The sequence below is a fragment of the Populus nigra genome, chromosome 6 (assembly GCF_951802175.1).
Source record: "Populus nigra chromosome 6, ddPopNigr1.1, whole genome shotgun sequence".
NCBI lineage: Eukaryota > Viridiplantae > Streptophyta > Magnoliopsida > Malpighiales > Salicaceae > Populus > Populus nigra.
In genome coordinates, this window is record NC_084857.1 from 20,966,266 (window position 1) to 20,991,496 (window position 25,231).

General features: G+C 32.7%; 1 protein-coding gene across 1 annotated transcript; it reads right to left on the minus strand.

The window, feature by feature from the left end:
- Window positions 1-15,938: 15,938 nt before the first annotated feature.
- On the minus strand, window positions 15,939-16,782 carry LOC133697030 (wound-responsive protein GWIN3). The gene has a single exon (XM_062119347.1). It carries the CDS (start codon window positions 16,707-16,709, stop codon window positions 16,107-16,109), a length of 603 nt encoding a protein of 200 aa, XP_061975331.1. The 5' UTR covers window positions 16,710-16,782; the 3' UTR covers window positions 15,939-16,106.
- Window positions 16,783-25,231: the final 8,449 nt, after the last annotated feature.

Sequence of the window (25,231 nt, forward strand, 5' to 3'; positions counted from 1 at the left end):
AAGGAGCTTGCTGCTCCTAACATGGAAAATCAGCCATTATGCATAAACATCGATAATAATGTAAACTTTGAGCTCAAATCTGGTTTTACACATTTTCTACCAACATTCAATGGTCTTACAGGTGAAGATCCTCATACTCATCTCAAGAAGTTCCATATGGTTTGTGTTGGCATGAAACCGAATGGAGTTGACGAAGAACAAGTTAAGTTGAAAGGTTTCCCTTTCTCTTTAAAAGGGGCAGCAAAGGCATGGTTTTTCTCTACTTTTAGGTTCCATTGGAACTTGGAATGCCATGAAGAAGATTTTCCTTGAAAAGTATTTCCCAGCATCTCGAGTTGCCAACATAAGGAAAGGAATATGTGGGATTCGACAATCTCATGGAGAGATATTTTCCGAGTATTGGGAAAGATTTGAGCAACTATGCATTCAATGCCCTCATCATCAAATACCCGATCGGCTGCTCATTCAATATTTCTATGAAGGATTGATGCCTACTGACCGTAGTATCATTGATGCTGCAAGTGGAGGGGCATTGGTAGATAAGACACCCGAGACTGCACGCCAATTAATCTCAAACATGGCAGCCAACTCGAAACAATTTGGCACACGTGGAGACTTTGTAAACAAATGAGTAAATGAGATAAGTATTTCTAACCTTGAAAATAAAGTTAATGATCTTACTTCTCTTGTGCATTCTTTGGCTTGTGGAAATGTACAGCAAGTGAAAGTTTGTAGCATATGTTCCTTAAAAGGACATACCTCAGATATATGCCCAACAATGCAAGAAGATTACATTGAACAGGTTCAAGCAGTTGATGGAGGATTTAACGAACAACCCCAGCGTAAACATGATGCCTTTTCCAACACGTACAATCCCGGATGGAGAGATCATCCAAACTTATGTTATGGGAACCCACCTCAACAAAGCAATCAAGGCCGATAGTTCCATACCCATGGATTTCAGCCCCAACAGAATTATGAAGCAAGACAACCCCCTCCATTCACAAACTCCAATGTTATGGGGTCATCATCTAGTGATGATCTTCGTGGCTTCTAACATTGTGACCTTGCAACAAAATGTCATGTCTTTTCAACAGGAAACAAGGTCAAGTATTCACAACTTGGAGAAGCAAATGGGGTAAGTAGCTTCAAGTGTAGGGAAATTGGAAGCACAAATGAATGGAAAATTGCCCTCCCAAGCATTGAATCCAATAGAGAATGTTAGTGTGATCATGCTGTGAAGTGGGAAAGAATTTGAAGAGAAAAGGTCGAAACAAATTGAGATGGAGGAAGAAGAAGAGATAGAAATCGAATTGAGTACAAAGAAGGAACATCCTCCTCCTCCACAAACTGAATCATCGACCAACACTCCAAAGGTAACTCCTCACTCAATGAATTTCAGTTTTAAAACAATTCCACCCTTTCCTGTGAGTTCTTCTAAGTCAAAGAAAGAGGACAAATAAAAAGAGATTTTAGAGGTTTTCAAGAAAGTAGAACTCAACATTCCTTTGCTTGATGCTATCAAGCAAATTCCCAAGCATGCCAAATTCTTAAAGGAGTTGTGTACTACCGAGAGAGCTTTCAAACTAAAAGGTCATGAAATGGTAAATATGGGTGACGTTGTATCTGCTATTGTTCAAAATAATATGCCTTTGAAGCAAAAAGACCTAGGTGTGTTTACTATTCCATATGTTATTGGTAATGCTGGTTTCAAAAGGGCCTTGTGCGATTTAGGTGCATCTATTAGTGTTATGCCTAAACATGTTTATGATTCTTTTAGTCTTGAGCCTTTGAATAAAACTAGCATTGTAATACAACTTGCGGATCGTAGTTTTGTTTACCCACTTGGTGTGATAGAAGATGTCCTAGTCAAGATTGATAGTTTGGTCATTCCATGCGACTTTTATATTCTTGATATGGAACATGATTCTTGTGATTCATCAAACAACACTCTTATATTGTTTGGGAGACCATTATTGAAAACTGCCAATACAAAAATTGATTGTGGTAAGGATACTTTGTCTATGGAGGTAGGAGATGAAAAAATTGAATTTAATTTTCATGATGCAATGACATATCCTTATAGCAATGTTTATTCTATCACATGTTATGACCAAGTTGATAAGTGTGTGCAGCAAGTTTGTGATTTTGATAGTGAGGATGGATTAAGCGTAGCTTTGAGCTATGACTATGATTTTACCAAGATAGAAGAGATGGAGAGGCATATATGTGTTCCCAAAACGTGCATGAATCAGCATTGGCTTTGCAAGCTTTGCAAACTGTTCCCCATGATGCAGGAGTCATTCATCCCATCATGGACAATGAATGGGTGGCGCCTATCCTTTTGGTGCCTAAAAAGATTGGAATTACGTTGGAAGAAATACAAAATGATGCTTATGAGAATGCAAGGATTTATAAAGAAAGGACTAAGAGTCTCCATGACTGAATGATTACAAGAAAAGAGTTTAATGTTGGAGACAAAGTTTTTTATCATTCGTGTTTCAAACTTTTTCCTGGAAAGTTTCGCTCTTGTTGGATTGGACCATTTGTTGTTTTTAATGTTTTTCCTTATGGTGCAGTTGAAATTACAAGTTTAGAAACCAACAAAGTACTCAAGGTCAATGGGCATCGCTTGAAACCTTTCTATGAAGGTTGAACGACAGAACTCACCGCTTCTGCAGAGTTAGCTGAACCAATCTATGAAGAACGAGCATGCAACATGTCAAGCCAATGACATAAAACAAAAGCGCTTATTGGGAGGCAACCCAGCACAAAAAAAAAAAACAGATTTGCTTTCTTTTTCCCTTATCTTTTATTTTTTGCTTTTTACTTTTTTTTTGTCATTCTCCTATATTCCTTTTCTTTTATTTTAACATTGAGGACAATGTCGCATTTTAAGTGTGGGGGTATTGGGAGAATGTTGGTTTTCTTATTTTGGTTTTCTTTGTTGTTCCAAAAAAAAAAACAAATTTCTATTTTGATCTTTTGAACTCCTATTGGTTTATGAGAATGTGAGTATTATATATGAGAATTAATTGAGATAGATGAAGATATAAATCGAATGAAGGAGTGTGCATGCAAGTTTAAAGGTTTAATTGGTTTAGGGATTGACTTTAAGAATATGCCATGTTGACTTTATAGTGTTATACCAATGCAAGCTTTTAAGCCTTTAACATTATATTCTTTGATTGTGCCTTCTTTCAATGATATGTATCTGTAGAACTTGCTTCATATCTTGTTGAGATTACATTCACATGACATATATACATGAAGATGATAAAGGCATTAGGAATTTTAACCATTTGAGCCAAAAAGCCAACCTAAAGCATATTATCCTTAGTGAGCCTCTTTTGAGCTTGTTTATCTTTTCTTTGCTTTATCCATGTATAGGCCTTAACTTTTTATATGTTTTCCTTTTCCCCTAGCCAAGGATTAGTAGAGCATATACTTATGATATCTCATGGAATTATGGTTGGAAATTATGTAAAAAGAAAGAAGAAGTGATGCTTGATGAAAAGATGGGCAAAGTTGCCAAAGGTAAAAAAAAAGAAAAAAGAAAAAGACAAAAAAAGAAAAAAAAGAAAAAAATATTCATTTATGTTCTTAAGATTTTATGTTGAAAAAGCTTGAAATAAAAAGAAGTTAAGCATTGGTGATTAAAGATGGAAAATTTATGTGCTTTGATGGAATATCTTGTTTGAAATATCATTTTTCAGAATGTTATACTTTCTTTGGTTTGAACCTTTTCTTTTACTCTCGTTTACCTCACCTTAACCTTAGCCCCATTACAATAAGAAAATAAGACCTTTTGATTCATGCATTGTTTGTAATATGTTAGTAATGGAGATGAGATTGAAGAGCAAGCTTATGGTAGAACATATTCATTGATTGAATTTGAGAGATTTAAACACATAAGCCTTAAACACGTGAGTGTTGGAGAGTATATCAATGAGAGGACCTATCACTTTGGCATGGCATAGATTTCATTTAAATCCCGACAATTAATTGAGTTTTGAAGTTTGTATGTAAATAAATTCATGAAAATTTATACTCTTTATCCTTCTTAATTGTGTTCTTGTTTATAATGCATATATTCTTGGATATTGATGGGAGATTAGGAAATTAGTCATAGTGATTTGATTTAATTTAACTTCAATTTGATTTTACCTATCCTTTCTTGAGGACAAGCAAGAGCTAAGTGTGGGGGTATTTGATGCAATCATATTATTTGATAGTTTCACCCACATTTAACTAGTGTTTTGCCTATGTTTTATATAAAAAATGCCTTGATATTCTTTGTTTTATGTTTTGAAGGCACTTTTGGATGAAAGATGCAAAAAGGAGTAAATTGGAGGTAATTGGCAGATTTGACCTTCAGTGGATATTTTATGCAGAGCGTGAGCTCTAGAGGTCAAAATGAAGTGATTCTAGTGGCATTAAAAAGCTAACATCCATACCTTTCTGGAAATCTAAGACAAGAAAATAGAATGAAGAAGAGCATGGAAATCGCAGCTTTCAAAGTCAAATCTCGCAATTTGCTAGTGTTGACCTTTGGCCATTCAGACTTGAATATCGGGAGCTACAGAAGTCCAATTGATACAAACTAAATTTGGTTGGATTCCTGACTCAAAGTTCTATAAAAGCACCAAATTTCAGCCAAAAAATATTTCATATGAAGGAGATATGATTTTTAAAAGATGACAACTAAATTCTGCTAGCAAACAAGTTTCGTGAAGAAACAAGTCCAAATTATGTTCCGAAGCATCTAAACTGATATCCAAGTTTTTATTTCAGCAATTTAGCTCCTCTAAGTCAAAGCTTGAAGATTTCATGCAAGGCTATTTCTCTTTTTTTAGAAAAATAGTTATTGAAGTACTTAAATACAAACTGTCTACTTAAGGGAGGACTATTTTATAAAATAGAGACTAGGGTTTCCTAGGATATAAAAAGAATGAGAGAAGAGAAGGTGGGCAGCCAGCCAAGAGGAGAAAAATGCCCCCCTCCTCTAAGAAACTCAAAATTATGCATTCTTCCTTCTTTTTGATTAGTTGTTTAACAAACATGCAAAGCTAAACACTTTTTCTTGGTTGCAAGGATACAGAAACCTTTGAATTTCAAGAACTGTGAGATTTATTTTACCTTTTCTTTTCTGTTTATATGATGGATATGTTTGTTCTTCTATGTTCATTTTTCTTATGATTGTTTATTTTAATTGCTAGAGCGGACTCTAAGTTATTATTGTCGACAATTTATTGCTAAGTTTGATATCAAAACCGGAGTTGTGGTATATGAACTTGTGAAGCAACTGAGTTTAATAATTGTGGCGGATCTACGTTATTAATCTTAGGGAGAACATTCAATCAAATCAAACATAGACTGCAGACAATTATGTTTTCTTGATTAATCAACTTATCTAGTTCTTAAGGCTGCCATTGAATTAAATTACTAGTGCAGACACTGTGGTTGTTTGATGGTTAGGGTTAATTAGTTATACGGCGGATCCGTTAACTAACCAATGTTAAGAAGAGATAAATATTTAGAATATAAATTGATGTTTTGTTTCCATGATCAGTTCTGATTTCTGTAGGTGGATGTTTACTTGCGACCAAGGTTTATTCTCTTGATAATTTTCTGATTTTATTAAATTTTGTTTGATAGTTTTTTGTTTTCTTTTGCTTTAGCCTAGATAACGTCCAAACCCCCCCAAATTGCATATCATCTAGCATAAAAATCTGACTTGAATCTTCCTCGCGGGATCGACCCCTTGCTTGCTCTATATTATCTTGTGTGTTGTGTTTTAAGCTATGGTAATTAATTTATGCGACCGCGACATCGCAACACTTGTTAAAGGGGATTGATGAAAGGAATCTCAGTTTAGCTGAACCACACACAACATTTTGTTTCTGGTTAATACAGGATTGGCGAAAGGAATCTTAGTGTAGCCTGTCCACATACAGAATTTTGGTTCTTGTTAAAGGGGATTGACGAAAGGAATCTCAGTTTAGCTGAACCACACACAACATTTTGTTTCTGGTTAATACGGGATTGGCGAAAGGAATCTTAGTGTAGCCTGTCCACATATAGAATTTTGGTTCTTGTTAAAGGGGATTGGCGAAAGGAATCTCAGTTTAGCCCAACCACACATAGGATTTGGTTCTAGTTAAAGGGGATTGATTAGTACTTAAAAATGCATTTTTTCCAAGGTTTTATATCATCATTTTGCACTTGAAGTATCAATAACTCCTTAACTAGAGCATGTTTTTTAATATCATATCTAATAATATAAGATACCTTTAATTTATGGTAAATGTTCATCTTAAATGTAAGCCTATCACATAAATCAAGGGATTGATTGATGAATTTAACTACTGAAATTAAGAAGGCAAAGAGAGAGCTAAGCTCAGAAAAGAGATGCTGGTTTAGTCCAAAGTGGAACACTATTCAGTCATTGGGTCATATCTGGAGTTGTAAATCTTGGATTTCAGTTTGGTTTATGGCTAGAAAGGTAAGACATACGCCTAAAACATTCATGGGAGTCCAAGACTCAATTATGTCATTTGAAAGTCCAAATCTTAGCATCAAAAGAGAAGTCTGAATCTGTCCTCCAGCCCAGACACTGTTCAGTGTTCAACCTATAAGAATTGTTACCAAGTCAAGAGGTGGCCACCCACTCAACAATTAGTCAAGAAATCAATAGTTCCAAATTTTGGCCTATAAATGGAGGCATTTGCCATGCATTTAGGCATCTTGGTTTTTAGATCAAGATCATTTCCTTACTTGCTTTCTTTCTTTGTAGTTTTAATGTTCTAGTTTTATTTCATGTTATAGTTTCATTAATATCTTGTTTATGTCTTTCATTTCCTTTACTATCCTTATATAATTATGTTCCGATCTTATTTATTTATGTTTCTCTTCTTCATAATGTTTAGCTAAGTTTAATACGTCAAAGTGAAAAGGTTTCACTATTGGTGTTAGGATATGTATAATATAAACTCAATATGGACTTCAATGCTTACATCCAAGAAAGTTTGCTATTAACATGTCTTATCATTTTTATCTTATTAATTCTTAATACCTTACTTGTTAAATGGTTAATCTAGATTTCTGTTGTATAACACTTGATACAACAAATACTTAATACTTTCATAGCCAACCGTATGGTATAACCTACACCTATGCTATGAAAAGAACTTGATTTGTTGTTAACATAAGTTAGCATAATGAATTCCTAACAATATTTAAAAGTTTGGTATTACTTAAATAAAATAATTAATATGATCATATTAACAATTTATAATGAACTATTAATGACAAATCATCTAATTGGAACCTACTTTATGTGTGGTTTCAGTTAAATAATAAAAAGAGTTTATATTATATTTATTTTTAATACTATTAGTGGATCCTCTAACATTGACATTTGTTTTTATCATTGCTTAATCTTCACATTGATCTTACATCTCAAAGTCTTCTTTAACTCATCATCACCATTATTATTATTATTATTATTATTATTATTATTATTATAGTTAACCTCTCTGTGGTTTGACCCCAATCTTGCCGGGTTATTTATTACTTTGACATTCCTACACTTGGGAGAAGACATCAATCTTTTGGTCATGTCAAGATTTTGGCGCCATTACCGGGGAGGTAAATTCCTGTATAAATTATAATATTTATTTTATTTTCTCTTTTCACTTTTCTTTTATCTAACTTTTGTTTCTTGTGTTTTGTCTCTTTTTTTTTTCTTTCTTTCTTTTATTCTCTTCCTACACGTGCATGAGAGTTTGGTCATGTACATTAAGTGGTAGACTTTATAGGGTATCCTCATCATTTTCAAAATATATGGTCGAAGAAGATAACCAATCGCTTCATAATGAGAATAATCAAGTTAGAACACGTAGAGACCATATGAATCCCATAAGAACAAGTGCACTCTCATGTTTAGTTTTCCCCCATGATGCATCTCATTTTAATTTTAAGCCAGGCATTATTCACCTTTTACCTTCTTTTCATGGCTTAGATTTAGAAAATTCATACTTGTATTTAAGGGAATTTAAGAAGGTCTGTAACACATATAATGACTTAAATTATAGCATGAACACCATCAGATTAAGGCTTTTTTCTTTTTCATTAAAAGATAAAACAAAAACATGGCTATAAAATCTTAGGTCAGGATCTAATCATGCTTGGGATGAAAAGCAACAACAATTTTTAAAGAAGTTTTTCCCGTCTCATAGAATAAACTCTTTCAGAAAACAAATCACCACTTTCACTCAAAAATCAGGATAAATATTTTACCAATGTTGGGATAGGTATCGAGACTTGCTTAATACTTGCCCTCATCATGTTTTTGAAACATGGAGATTGGTTTCACATTTTTATGAAGGGTTAACACTTAAAGATAGACAAATGGTGGAATTGGTGTAATGGAACTTTTGAAGATAAAGATCTTAATGAAGCAATTGAGTATCTAGATTTGCTAGCTGAAAATAAAATGGGCTTGTTAGTAGCTAAACAAGTTGGAAACAAAATTGAGTTTCGAATTCTTTTAGAAAGACATAGAAAATATCAAAAATAAAACAAATATATCAAGAACATCTTTTTTGGAATTTTTTTTTTTGTATTTTGCAATTGTTTTGGTTCTAAAAAAAAGTAAAAAAAGGTGGTTATGACATTCTCATTATTTCACCTTCTAGTTCATGTGTTGAACGAGTGCAAAGATTTGGAATATTTGTTACAGTTAATTATGCGTGGTCCTCTTGTTCGACAAAACTACAAACTATTGTCGTCCTATGGGACCACTTTGCTTAGTTAGCCATCCACAAAACTTGTTTTAATCGTGCTGATCAAATAGGTTAAAAAGCTTCGGGACCACATCGCGGACGTGAATAACTTTAAGTAATAGGTATGGTGATTATTGTTTTTACTTTTTTTTTTTGGCCCTAAATAAACAAAAAGAAGAAGAAGGAAAGAGAAAATACAAAAAAAAATTGAAAATATGTTGGAAGAATATCAAAACATTTACCAGTAAGAAGAGTATATTTGAATGGCCAAAGAATTGCTAAAGATTGGTTGAGGAGGATTGAGCATATAAAATTAAAAAATTTAACAGTATAATTTTTATTGATAAAAACCCTATTGAGAAAGAAAATTCAACTTCATGAGGGAAATTCAAAATTGAATGTTTAGGGCTCAATAGATTTTATTTTAAGGTTTGACTGAATTTATTAAAGGCTTAGCTGTAATAAAAATTTATTTGTTAATCAATTTAGACTTTAATTTGAAAAATTGATTTTTGGCAAGAATGGCCTCAAGAAATGAAGTTGCTGCGAAGGCAAAGAGAAGGAAGGAGAGCCCAAGAAATTTAGTGGTCTTCATATTTGTTGAAACAACGCAAGGAGAGCATATATTTAAATGGAGCAAGCATTTGGATTATTTGTTACAATTAATTAAAAAATTCCACAAAAAATATAAATTACTCGTGCGGACCTTCGACAAAACTACAAATTATAGTCCTTTAGCAAAGAGTTGTCGTGTAGGTTTTGAGCTCTTGCCTCTTGCTTACTTGATTTATCCAACAACTGTGTTTTACTCGTGCTTAATAGAAATTAGAGTCCTATGGCAACGAGTTGTCGTGTAAATTTTGAACTCTTTTCGCTGGCACCACTTGCTTAAAATGTTATAATTGATGTGATCAATGAACTTAAAATACCCTAGGGTTCAACTGTTTGAGATGATGAGGCCTGGCAAGCTGACATTGCTTTTTCTTCTTTTGCAGGCTGGTTCCTCTATTTTAGAAGAGGAAGAGGATGGACAATGGATTTGAAATGGCACTGTTTTGGTCTGGAAAGGGTTGTCTTTCAATTTCGATGAGGTTTTATTGGTACCGGCATTTCAGATGACATTGATTAGTTATCCAGGTATGGATAGCTAATGGTATCGATGAGGTTTCATTGGTGCTAAGATTTCTTAAATTGGTTAGTCGACCCTGAGCAATTGGGTGACTAATGATTTTAGTAAAGTATCTCGGCAAGATCGGGGTCGAACTACAAGGAGGTTAATTGTATAAATTATAAACAACAACAACAACAACAACAACAACAATAATACTAATAATACTAATACTAATACTAATACTAATACTAATACTAATACTAGTAATAATAATAGTAGTAGTAGTAGTAGTAGTAGTAGTAGTAATAGCAGCAGCAGTAATAGTAGTAGTAGTACTAATAATAATAATAATAATAATAATAATAATAATAAAGAAGAAGAAGAAGAAGTTTGAGATGGAAGATCAATATGAGGATTAAACAATGATAAAAATAAATGATAAGGTTAGAGGATCCACTAATGGTATTTCAAATAAGTATAGTATAAACTCTTATTATTCAATTGGAAACCACACATAAAGGAGGTTCCAATCAGATTATAAATTGTTAACATGATTACATTAGTTATCTTATTCGAATAATGCTAATACTTGTAAATGTTGTCAGACATTCATGATTATAACTTATGTTAACAACAAATCAAGTTCCTTTCATAGCTCAGGTGTCGGTTATACCATACCATTTGGGCTATGAAAGTGCCAAGTATTTTTTGTACCAAAGGTTATACAACATAAATCTAGATTAACCATTTAACAAGTAAAATATTAAAAGTGAACAAGATAACAAATATAAAACATGCTAGTATCAAACATTAAGGTCCATGTTGAGTTTATATTATACTTATTCTTACACCATTAGTGTAACCTTTTCACCTTGACATAATAAACTTAGCTAAACATAATGAAAGAAAGAAACATAAATATACAACATAAGAATATAAATAAGATAAAAGTTAACTAAGTAAAGGAAAGGAAATGAAAGGCATAAACAAGATATTAATGAAAACAAAACTTAAGCATTACAAAAATACAAAGAGAGAAAGCAAGAGCATGATCTTGATCTGAAAACCAAGATGCCTAAATGTATGGCAAATGCCTCTTTTTATAGGCCAAAATTTGAAACTATTGATTTGATGAATAATTGATGAATGAGTGGCCACATCTTGACTTAGAGACAATCCTTATCTTATTGTCTGAATAAAACATCATTGATAACATCAGAATCTAAACCAACCTTGCTCATGAAAGTTCTAGGAAATTGTCTTAGATTTCCAAGAAAAAACATATGAGGTTATTTGGACTTCTAGAACTCCAAATATGGGCCAAACACTGAACAATATTTGGGCTGTAGGAAAGATTCAGACTTCTTTGTTGTTGCTACAATTTAGACTTGAAAATGACCTTTTTAAATCTTGGACTCCTATGAAAGTTGTAGGTCTATGTCTTATCTTTCCATCCATATAAAATGGACCTAAATCCAAGATCTACAGCTCCAGATATGACCCAATTACTGAATAGTGTTCCAGTTTGGACTGTATCAACATCTCTTTTCTAAGTTTGGCCCTCCCTTTGTCTTTTCATTTTCAATACTTAAACTCATCCATCAATCCTTTCATTTATGTGATAGGCCTGCATTTAAGATGAACATTTATCATAAATTAAAGGTATCTTATATTATTAGTATGTTATTATAAAACATGGTTTAGTTAAGTTATTGATACTTCAAGTACAAAATGATGATATAAACCTTGATAAAAATGCATTTTTAAGTACTAATCATAAAGTTTACTAATGTTGGCATGGTTACTCCTGGTTTAGTGAAAAAGATAAGTTGATTAACTATTTTAGGTCCAGAATAGTTAATGATATCAATGGGTTACATTGGTATCAGCAACCATTTCTAGCGTGATTAGCTCCTCCAAGTAAGGATGCTAATGATGTTAAGGGTTCTTGACAACAAAAACTTTGATGGTAAACCATATATGAATAAGATGTAATTAATTATTCTAGAGAATGAATAGATAATGATTCCAATCAACGAAATTGATATCAACTAGTGTATATAAATGATTAGTCTAACCCAATATTGAGAGACTAATAATACTAATGAGATTTATTAGCATCGACAATTACCTTCCAGAAAATAGGAGGAAATATTGATTACTTATTCCGAAAGAATGGGATAAGCTAATGATACCAAGAGAGGAATATCTTGGTATCAAGTGAGAATTGATTTATAAGGAGATGGCGTTCAAAAATCGTTGAGTTGTGTTGAGATTTCCAAGATGAAATTATTCTTGGCAAACGGGATAGGATATTAGACGAATATTGGTAATAGATGGAAAATGTATGTTATAAAAGAGGATTATGCCTAATTTTATGTATCAAAAGAAATTTCATGGAGATTATTACCTATCAATATTATTGTTTGTTACTACCTTTTGATATTTATGTGTACATGTTAATCTCTATTTTCAGGTCCATCAAGGTATGGACATAAAGGGAGACAAGAATTCCTTGTCTTTTATCTTTGTATGGACATAAAGAGAGTTGCCACCTAGTAATTTGGTCACTAGAAACCCTAACTAGTCTCGGAGATCGGGTACGGGGACTGCATTGTTTAATTGTCCGATATATTCTAATGTATTGTTGTGCTCTTTTGTTTTTTTTTGTTTATGGTTCGAGAAAAGCTCTCCTCATTGAGGAGATTCTTATCTCGTATGTTAAAACCTAACCATTCTAATCATCATAAATATAAATTTTATTTAATATCAGGAATACGTCTTACATGTAAGTTCGTAATCCTAGATATTAAAAGCAAAAAGACAATTGTTTTGATTTTTTTTGAAATATTAGCCTTCTTCTTACAACTTTAATAAACTTGTTATTAAAGCCGAAAATGCATGCTAAGACATTTTTTTTGGAAATTTTCTATGTTGTGTGAAACTACGATATGATTTTTTGAGATACTTGGACGTATGCATGGAAACAAGACTTCATATATATATATATATATATATATATATATATATATATATATATATATATATATATATAATTTTTGCAATGTTTCGATGAAAACCAGGTATTTTAACACCAAATTTGTATCTTATGGTATAAAAATACAAACAAAAAATAATAGAAAAAATACGGCTCATGTGGCGGGGCTGGACCCAACAGGCCGAGCCCGGTCACTGGCCCAAACCAGTGACCTAGTTGGCCAGCAGAGGTCGCATGCATGAATTACTCACGCATACACTACACAGTGCGGAGGTAATTACAATTACCTTCGCACAATGCCTACACCTAAATGAAAATGCAAAAATGGGGAGAGAAGAGCAACGTCTTTCCTGGTCTGCTGGAGATGGCGATCGTCTTCCTTAGCAAAAACCTTTGTGTTGTTTGTTCCTTGTGTTCGTTCCCCCTCTATTAAAGCTTCCATTCATCAGCCCCGTAGTGTTTGTTCGTTCCTATTTTTTAGCTTTTTCCTCTGGTTTTCTCAAGCCATAACTGCAGTGGCTGCTCAAAAATGGAGCTTTTGGAGCTGCCACCGAAGAAGAAGTTGAGGGCGTCCCTTTTGTTTTTCACTAATATTCGTTCTTTCCCTCTCTTTTTTTAGTTCTCCCCCTTCTTTTTCCATTGTTCTCTGTGTTTTTTTTCCTTCTCCCACCTGTGTTCGGTCCCTCCTTTGGCTTTTATAACCAGAGAATTCATGTGTTTTTTGTGATAATAAAGACATTTGGGACTCTTATTACAGGAGTAATGGTAACAGTTAGCGATGATAACAGCATGCAGAGGGATAGTAGCCGTGAAACGTTCCCCATAACTAAAGCAATTTACTGCTTTTGCTGTTGAAACGGTACCACTGCCTTTACTGCTGAAACGAGTTCTAAAGAAGGCAATGAATAGTGTTTTTGAAACGGCACCGTTTTCCAATTCAAATGGATATTTTGTATTTGGTCATTGGAGTTTTGCAATTTTGTAATCAAATCCCCGGGTAAATTCTAATTGGATCCCTTGATTTTAGCACCATTTACAAGACAGTCTTTGGTTTTTGATTTATGCGATTTGACCCTTAATTGAACAATAAACTATCAATTTCTTCAATTTAGCCCCTGATTTGGTCAATTTCAGCCCCTCTATTTACGCGCCTTTTCTGAGTTTGAGCTTGACTTTGCATATGGTTTGAAGCTAGGCTAGTCCTTATATATAGAAATCATATGGTTTGGACACACGTTAATTTTTTGGTATCCTAGACCGAGGGGTTTCATTATGGACATAGAAGCATAGAAGTTCTCTTTTAGTCTGTTCCCTTCAGGTAAAATGCTTCTCGCCCATTCAATAATTATGTCATAACTAGCTTCACTCAACTCATAATCTGACTTGATGGTGAATACTTGTGCAATGACCGATAATTTATTGTGATTTGTGCAAACATCCCATAAAGGTTCATCAGAATCTTTCAACAGATCTAAAAACCTGGTCACGTCTGCATTACAATCTTCTTCCATAATTGGACACTGACTAGCATTACCTTGTTTCATTCTTATTGCATCCATAATCATATTCTTGTAAGGATTATTGTTGTCGTCTACAACTCCATGCACGTTGTAGCACTACAAGTTGACCAACCCACAAATATTGATTTTAGTTTCGAGTTAAAAAGAATCACCAGATGGGATCTCAGGTTGACCGAGTCGCAAACACATATTATGGTTTTGGTTAAAGGGAATCACTAGATTGGGATTTCAGGTTCACCCAACCAAAGATAGAAATTTTAGTTCTGGATAAAAGGAATCCCTAGATAAGATTTCAGGTTGACCAAGTCGAAAACATATATTTTAGTTCTAGTTAAAAGGAATTGCTAGATTGGGATTTCAGATTAACATAACTGAAGAGAGAGATTTAGGGGATCACCATATTAGAATGTCAAAATAACCAAGTTGTATATAGTTTTGATAATGTTTCTGGTAGAAGGGGATTTCTTTGAAAATTTTAGTCTTGAATAACAATTTGTTTGTCTTTAAAAACTTACTATGCAAAGCACTTAACAAATCTTTAGTCCGTAAGTATTGTAAAGAGGAGGCATTTATTGTTGCCTATTTTTAAGGATCACCACACAAAAAAGGGAAATTTTTTTGGAAGAAAACCAAAAATATATATTAGTGAAAAGGGAATACTAGAGCGCCTAGAAAATTGCCAAAGATTGGTTAAGGAGGTTTAAAAATACAAAGATTGAAATTTTACAATATATTTTTGACTGATGGAAGCTCTGTTGACAATGAAAAATTAATATAAAAAAGACAAAATTGGATGTTTAGGGAACCAATCGGATTTTGTTGAAAGTTTAATTGAATTTATGAAGGGTTTAATTGCAAGAAAACATATGTTTTTAAGTCAATTTGGGTTTTAATTGGAAGAAATTAAAGTTTAGGGGTCTAATGATAATTTGTAAGAGTTTACTTTGGTCAAATCAAGGGCTTAATAGCATACATATTTAAGTTTGATGGGCAATTAAGGACTTTATAAAAAAATCCAAAATCAAGGACCAGACTGTAAAAGGCACGTGAATACAGGGGCTGAAATTGACTGAATCAGGAGCCAAATTGATGAAATCGAAATTTTGTTGATTAGTTGAGGGTCAAAATGCATAAATTCAAAACCAATGACCAAAATGAAAAAGACAGCCAACTTTAGGGGTGGCATTTGAGTTTGGCAGGGATGCAATTGAATTGATTCTTAAAATCAATATCTCAATTCAGGACTTGATTGAATACATTAAAAATTAAGGATTGATTAGGAGATAGACTTTTTAGGTTATTTTGTTTCAACCCACTAAAATAGACAAGAAAAAAAAAATGTAAATCTATACAAGTTTCAAACTCAAAAAATTTTTAGTTTATTGTAATAACCAGATGATTTAATTTCAAGTGAGAATATCAAGCCACAAACAAAGTGTGTGTATATATAGATATATATGTATGTATGTATGTATGTATGTATGTATGTATAGAGAGAGAACATGAAAATTAAGGAAAAGTGAAAGCTAAAAAGCTTATTATTTATTCAAGTTTTATTTATGCCCAACATATGATAGTAGGCATTCGAGATCCCGCATACAGGATTGCAGTAGATAATAGTTCTGGTTCAAACATGATAATAGGCAATCGACTTCCCTCAATATCATTCTGACACCATTTTATTCTCCATTTTATGTGCTCTCAATGCGCGCAACCGGTTTAAACCTAAAATCAGCATAGCTGACATTGGGAGCCAAGTACTTGTCACTGTTGGCGCCAACTGGGACGCATGGGCATTCACAGAAGGGTTCGGAGTTTGGACAATAAGAAAGCTGATAAAAACTACTATCACCTTCATACTTGGTGATCTTAAACCGATTCAATCTATCAACACCTCCTGTGGTCACAATGTATCCTTTGGCTGTCGAATTGAATCCAATCTTCCACATGGGTGTCACGCCTGCCATCCGACATGTGCTTGCATCAAAGCTCACAGTAATCAAAGTTCCTTCGCGGATGACACCATCGGTGGAATTTATAACTGGTGAAAATGTTACTGGGAGGCCCTCGTTCCCGGTGGAAAGTATAACATCTGAATTGCATATGGGGTTGATAGTCGCATTGACCACACGAATATCTTCTTGATCGATTAAATAGCTTGCACCAGCTTGCACCTCACGACCGTAGAAATCGAGCACTGCTGCAGGATCTTCGGCATGAACGCCCTCAGGAAATGAAGTTGCTGCGAAGGCAAAGAGAAGGAAGGAGAGCCCTAGAAATTTAGTGATCTTCATATTTGTTGAATATGAGTATTAGTTATCTCAATATTGTGTCTTGTTGATCTTGTGTTGAAACAACGCATGGAGAGCGTATATTTATATGGAGCAAGCATTTGGATTATTTGGAATACAAATTGGAGTGTTTTACTCGTGCTGATTTCCGACAAAACTAGAAATTATAGTCCTAGGGCGACGAGTTGTCGTATAGGTTTTGAGCTCTTGCCGCTTTCACCACTTGCTTACTTGATTTATCCCACAAAAGTGTTTTAATAACTCGTGCTTAAAATTGATCTGATCAATGAAATTAAAATTTTAAATATCTTAAATTTAAATAAATAAACTATACTTTTTTGAAGCGACTATCATTTTATTCATTTATCGTGTAATGATTGGTGAACTTGACAACTCAAAAATAAACACCATGTATAAAATTGAACAAAACCCACTCAAATAGTCTACTTTATAAATAACTTCAATTAAAACTACTAATTACACCTTCAAATCAAATTTAAGCTGTCAAGCGCATAATCAGTCATTTAAAATGAGATTACACATTCAAGTATTCTAAAAACGTTTTGGTCCATTTATTTGCTCTGGACACTTCGGGAGACCTGATTAATCAATAATATAGGTTAGTTTGCTTCAATAACTGTTTTTCTTAGTTTTAATTCTAAAGTTTTGTTTTTGCACAGAAACTATTTTGGCCAAATCATGGTTATTGAGAGATAATCATTGATGTTGGAAGCTTGATTATGATTTGGTGATTGATTCCCAACATGTTTAGGCCTTTGATTTCATTGTATCTTGTTAGAAATGAAATTCACATTTCATGGTTTACTTTGAAAGTTCTTCTTCTTCTTGAGTTTTCTGGGTCTTGATTTGTTTTCGACAAAAAATTTGTGTTTTTGTGTTTTTTGCAAGTTTAATCTGTTTTGAATTTTGGTTTTGATTTGTTTTTTTAGTTCAAAGTAGTGATCTCCAATTCAACTTATGGTTGAACTAAAGATTGCGGGTCAACCCAATTTGATCAAAATGAAGTTATGGGTGGTGTTATGGTGGCCATGGTGGTTTTGGTTACGGTGGTTTAAGGTGAAGGGACACTAGTACATAGCAAACGGGGTTCGCTAAATGAGGAGGTGAGGGGGTTCGTGGTTTTGTTTGGATGAAAAATGGTAGGGCGGTGATGGTGGGGGCATTTTTTCAAATGAAGATGAGAATGAGTTAAACGTGAGGTAGGGAGACTGTAAAAATATATTTTTTATGTGTGTGTGGGGATCTCGTTTGAGAAGATGAGGGAGAACACTATAATATTTAACAATTTTACTGATGAAGTTTTTCCATCGACGTGAGACTACTATTCCGTCGGTGAAAATTGTACCGCCTAATTCACTAATAGAATGTGTTCGTCGGTAATAGCATATGTCGATAGCAAAATTTAAAAACCGATAGTTTTACAAACAGAAAATGCACGCTAAAAAAATTACTTGTTGAAATTATATTGACAAAATTATTTCTTTGATGATAATGGCATATGCAGTAATTATTTTTCAATTCTTTGGAAAATACCGACGGAATGAGTCCGTCACTAATTCCGTCCGTGACAATTAAAAAATATTTTTAAAATTAAAATTGTATAGAATAATCAAAAAATTAAAATAACTAAAAAATTAAAATTGTATAAAATTGAAGTATGTAAAAATAAACTTTAATAATATAAAATCCAAATATTCATTACAAATTTATTTTTACAAATAAAAATTAAACTAGAACAATGACAGCGCTGGAGGAGAAGGAGGAGACTAGTCATTCCTAGGACCATATGGCCAAAAAAGGGTCACACACATACCACCCACATGTGATCTCATATCCATGACCATTTGGCGAAGTTGTTCATAATTTGCCAAGAGTTGCTCATATTGTATGGTGAGATGAGCCATGTATTGTTACAAGGCCACGACCTTCTAAGATTAGGGACTCAATACAGATTAAGAGCTCCCAACGGTTGAGACAATACGGGTCGCCTGCACGTTCTTGACTATAGTATTGGAGAATCCGTACATCTGATTTCTATCGGATCCACCTGATGATCCTGCCTCCATCCACAAATCTGGATCGAAATCCGGGCGGGGCGAAGGATCGTCCCCATATCTCTCCCTCAACCGGTTGTTATATGTTGACTAAAAATAAAAACTAAAATTAGCAAGTTCAATTCAAGAAATAATAAATTATGAAAGAAAATGTTTAAATGAACATATCATGAAGTGTTGATCGCGATTGTCGATAAAATGTTGCACCCCTTTTTGGCGGTCTTCACTCTGCAGTCTGTCTCCACAAAAAGCTCTATTAGGCTCGGCTCACGTCCACATGTTGTAGCTTGTAAGAAAAAAAATGTTGCAAGTTAAATATATTTATAAATAAAAAAAATTAATTCAATATTGTCATTAAAATTAATCGTACTATCTGCTTCGCATGTGCAATGAATGGAATAGAGTTGCTGGTGTGAGTGGTAATCGAACCATGAATTTGCCGATTCTGGTTCTCGGCACCAGACTGTGAGTATCGTGTGGACCGCTCAGACGTCATGTGCTGAATATATTGTGCCATATATTCTGCAGGATGTATGGAGGCCCAAAATCTTTCCAAAACACCAAGTCATTCTAGCCTAGTAGATCGTCATCTATAGCATATTTTTTGGCTTTTTTGCCTCATACCAAAAGTCATGCAACCTACATGATACAAATGTATTTTATATGAGTTAATGAAAAATGAGATTTTAATATATACATTTAAAAATATATATATATTGTATTATTTTTTATGTTACCTAGTTGCAACATGATTCTCCCAGACCCTCTTCATAACATTATCATTTGCGCTATACCACATCAATTTGTTCTGTGTACAAAAAATAAATCAATAGTTTCAATATAACATAAAAAATAGTTAAGATTTTAAGTTAACACTAACATCAAATCTTCTAAACTGTACATCGATATGAGGTTTCCAATCAGGAGGTTTGGAAACCTGGCTAATTAAAACAATAGAATTTTCATCGACGATTTAAACGTCAATGTTATTACTCGGGTGACCCCAATGTTTGTGAACCTTGAAATTAATGAAATATTACTTGTTCACAAATTGTTAAATATGAACTAACTCAAATGTTCAACTTGCAAATATTCAAAATATATGCCACAAACCAGTTGATTTTATAAAGTTCTAATCATAAAATAGAGAAAAAAAATTATCCCTATATATTCAATTAACATTTATACTACAAATTTAACAATAACAATTAAAATCTAACAAATCAATAAAACATTAAAGCAATATATACAATAAAATTGAGATAAAACAATAAAAATTAATCCTATATATTCAATTAACATTTATAGTACAAATTTAACAATAACAATTAAAACTCAACAAAACAATCAATCATTATTGCAATAAAAACAATAAAATAGGCAACATATTAATACTAAAACAACTATAGGCTTTAGGAATGAAAAATGCTTACATAAATAGGGTGTTTACTTTTAAACTTTATCTATGCACAATATCAAAAAACAAAAATATATTGTTAATAAACCGAAGAAACGACAAAAAAAATAAGAAGTCATCAAGTAAATTGAATCACAATACATACCTTTTAAATTGAAGATGAAGCTAGAATTAGAGATTGGAGAGAATTTGAGCAAAGAGAGAGAGAATTGTGAAGTTTGCAAATGAGAGGAAAAAAAGAATTGAAGGCATTCTCGCTGGATTTTATACTATCTTTTTACTAATGGAATCGCAGAAAAAATATTAAATAATATTATTTTTAATTAATCCATCGGTGATTCCCTTGGTAAATTCATATTGAAATTTTGTTTTCGCATTAAAATTTTCAAAAAAACCCTCCATAATTTTCACAGTCTGTCGGTAATTCCCTCACTAATTTAAAATAGTACACATGATCACAAATGCATTGATTACCCGTGATTTGGGATATGCAATCTGTTGATAATTTCATCAATAACCTGCAACTGACTCAGAGGACTTTAATTGACATCACTGACCGATATGGGTTGTGAACAGTTTCCTTTGCCTCTAAAATACACCAATGGATACAAATCGTTGGTGTTTCCATCGATGATGTGGGAACAATTCCCTTCAAGTCCATCCCTTAATACAAATACCATTGTTATGTCTTTCTTCTATGCCCATATTCTTCAGTATGAAACACATATCCATTGAGAAAATACTCGTTGTAGCACTTCACTTTTCTTTCAGGATCCAGACTTAGTAAAGACAATGAAGCACAAGTATTTCTTCCCCTTTGACAAACCTTGTACATCAAGTACACTAAAAAACAATAAACAAGAATTCTATAATGAAATTAAGTACCATGATAGATAATGAGTTTATGATAGTACTTGCATGTGTTTTGAACCATGTGATAAATTTTTCATATTGTAATCGAAAGATTTGAGATTCGGTTAGTTGTGAGTTATTAACAGTAAATATTGTCGATGTTGCTTACAAGGTTTTCAAAAATGTTTGAGTTTATGATATTACAATACATAAATGATCCATTTATAACAAAGTTTAAGTAGTATATAAACTTATTGAATAAAAGGTCTTAGTTCATCGCAGTTAAATAAGACATAATTATTTGCTTGTTTAAATTCTATTTTAGACAAATATCTTCCCTTTATAGCATTTTTAGGTGTGGGTCGTCCATGATTGGAGAATATTGACAACTTCCCACTCGAAGGCACTTCACCAGCATCATCATGTCGTGGAACGCAATTGATTCTCGTTCTTAAATGAGGCTCGAAATAGTATTAGATAAATGTTGAGATCTTCTCAATAATATAGACCTCATATATCAAAACCTCAACAAGCGCTTTGCTCTTAACCTTTTTTTTAAGATTGAACAAGTACATGCATGGAATTAAACAAATATTTTAAATTAAGAAAAATAGTGAAAATACATTAATAATCAAATTGCATCAAGGTTATGGCAAAGGTGATTGGTCTTCCAATATAAAAGCTCTTAGAAAATACTTTGCTTAATCTAGTTATGGGTCAAACCAAAACTAGAAAACTTCTGCTTACTGGATTGAAAACCAAACATAATATCATCGTATTCTGACACCACGTCATGCAATTCTTCATCAGAAAGCATGGAGGGTGTAACATCCTTTTCAACTCTGCCAACAAAAAAATCTTTTCTGTTTTTTATGTATATATGATTTGTTATAAGGAACGTCAGTGGTAGTAAGAAAAAGACGTTTTACCCCTGTTTGTCAGCGTGAAGTCTTGTTGTTTTCGATGCAGTATGGACATGCTAGTTTTCCATGCGTGCTCCAACCAGAAACTATTCCATAAAGAAATTTTGTTTTCTCGATACATCATAAGTCAAAGCTTCGAAGGAGCACAATCGTGTCAACTCATCAATCAATGGTCGAAGACAAACATATATATTCCAGCCCGAACTATTAGGACTGGGTATGACTGAAGATAAAAATATAAATTTCGGCCTCATGTATATACTCGGTGGCAAATTGTAAACCGCGAGTATAACTGACCAATAAGAATAAGAAGAAACAAATGACCCGAATGGGTTGAGTCCGTTATACACAACCCAGGATTGATCAATAATAATAAAATGGGCTTGTTAGTAGCAGAACAAGTTGAAAACTTAATTGAGTTTTGAATTCTTTTAGAAAGACATTGAAAATATCAAAAATAAAACAAATATATCAAAAACATCTCTTTTGGAATTTTTTTTTGTATTTTGTAATTGTTTGGGTTAAAAAAAAAAGGTCAAAAAATGTGGTTATGACATTCTCATTATTTCACCTTCTAGTTCATGTGTTGAACGTGTGCAAAGATTTGGAATATTTGTTACAGTTAATTAAGCGTAGTCCTCTTGTTCGACAAAACTACAAACTATTGTCCCATGGGACCACTTTGCTTAGTGAGCCATCCCACAAAACTTGTTTTAATCGTGCTGATCAAATAGGTTAAAAGCTTCGGGACCACATGGCGGACGTGAATAACTATGAGTAATAGGTATGGTGATTATTGTTCTTACTCTCTTTTTTATTTTTTTTTGCCCCAAATAAAAAAGAAGAAGAAGAAGAAAAGAGAAAATATAAAAAAAAATTGAAAATATATTGAAAGAATATCAAAACATTTACCAGTAAGAAGAATATATTTCCATGCCCGAAGAATTGTCAAAGATTGGTTGAGGATGATCAAGCATGTAAAATTAAACAGTATATTTTTAATTGATGAAAACCCTATTGACAAAGCAAATTCAACTTGATAAGAAAAATTTAAAATTGGATGTTTAGGGCTCAATAGATTTTATTTTAAGGTTTAACTAAATTTATTAAGGGTTTAGCTGCAAGAAAAATTGATTTGTTAATCAATTTAGATTTTAATTTGAAGAAATTAAAGTTTAGGGGTTGAATTGAAATTTTTAAGAGTTAATTTGGTCAAATTAGAAGCTTAATTGCATAAATATAAAAGTTTGATAGACAATTAGAAACTTGATTGAATAAATAAAAAACCAAGGACCAAACTAGAAAAGATAAGTAAATGTAGGGGTTGAATTGATTAAATCAATAGCTAAATTGAATAAATTGGATGTTTATTGATTAATTGAGAGTCAAAATACTAGAGGGGGCTACCCAACCCATATATATATATATATATATATATATATATATATATATATATATATATATAAACAATTTAAAAAAACAAAAGAAAATTAAAAAAATTAAAATTTTTTTAAAAAAAATTATGATTTTCTTGTATGTTTTTCTATCAATTTTAAAAAATATTTATTCTTTTCTTTGAGAAAATATTTTAACTAATAATTTTTTTATAATATAAATATTCAGACCAGTTTAAACATATTTCCATTAACCGCAGCAGGGCTGAAATAATTGATGGAATCTTACCAACTACCAAGCGCGAGTAAATAAAGTGGTCTAGAAGCTCAAAACCTAAACGACACCTCTTCGCCGCTGGACTATAATTTGTAGTTTTGTCGAACAACAGGCGCACGTTTAATTATTATAACGAATAAGCCAAACGTTTGGACTCTTTCAACACATGAACTAGAAGACAAAATATTGGGATATCTAATACTGATATCATCAATGAAGATCAGTAAACTTCTATCAAATCAATAAACTTTTAAATATCGTATAGGTTTTTAGTGCAAGAAAATAGGAATAATATTTTTTTTTACAATTTATAAAAAAATCTTCATTTTATACCAGGACAAGTAATCTCATTTTAAATGACCGATTCCGAGCTTCACAACTTGAATTTTATTTGCAAGGTTTAATTAGTAGTTTTAATTGAAGTTATTTATAGAGCAGACCATTTTGTTTATTTTCGAGTTGTCAAGCTCACCAATTATTACACGATTAATGATTAAAACAATTGTCATTTCAAAAGAATATCGTTCGTTTAATTATATTTAATAAATTTAATTTTTTTAAGTTCATTGATCAGATCAATTATAACAATTTAAGCAAGTGGTGCGAGCGGCAGCTCAAAATTTATACGACAACTCGTTGCCATAGGACTATATAAGCTATTAAGCCCGAGTAAAACACTTTTGTGGGATAAATCAAGCAAGCACGAGGCAAGAGCTCAAAACCTATACGACGACTCTTTGCTAAAGGACAATAACACGAGTAAAACACTATATGGATGATTGAATCGGAAGGATTCATTATGACCACAGTAGGTGTTGATAGATTGAATCGGAAGGATTCATTGTGACCACAGGAGGTGTTGATAGATTGAATCGGTTTAAGATCACCCAGTGTGGAGGTGATAATAGTTTTTATCAGCTTTCTTTTTGTCCAATGTCCGAACCCTTCTGTGAATGCTCATGCGTCCCAGTTGGTGTCAACAGTGACAAGCACTTGGCTCCCAATGAAACGCATAAACAAGATATTAATGAAAACAAAACTTAAGCATTACAAAAATACAAAGAGAGAAAGCAAGAGCATGATCTTGATATTTATGTGTACATGTTAATCTCTATTTTCAGGTCCATCAGGGTATGGACATAAAGGGAGACAAGAATTCCTTGTCTTTTATCTTTGTATGGACATAAAGAGAGTCGCCACCTAGTAGTTTAGTCACTAGAAACCCTAACTGGTCTCAGAGATCGGGTACAAGGACTGATTGCTTTAAGTGAAGGTATTAGCACCCCAAATACGCCCTACCTTAGATAAGCTGCATTGTTTAATTGTCCGATATATTCTAATGTATTGTTGTGCTCTTTTGTTTTTTTTGTTTATGGTTCGAGAAAAGCTCTCCTCATTGAGGAGATTCTTATCTCGTATGTTAAAACCTAACCATTCTAATCATCATAAATATAAATTTTATTTAATATCAGGAATACGTTTTACATGTAAGTTCGTAATCCTAGATATTAAAAGCAAAAAAACAATTGTTTTGATTTTTTTTTGAAATATTAGCCTTGTTCTTACAACTTTAATAAACTTGTTATT

Coding starts and splice junctions, on each gene's coding strand:
- LOC133697030 (XM_062119347.1), bottom strand. CDS start 16,709: ATGAAGATCACTAAATTTCTAGGGCTCTCCTTCCTTCTCTTTGCCTTC.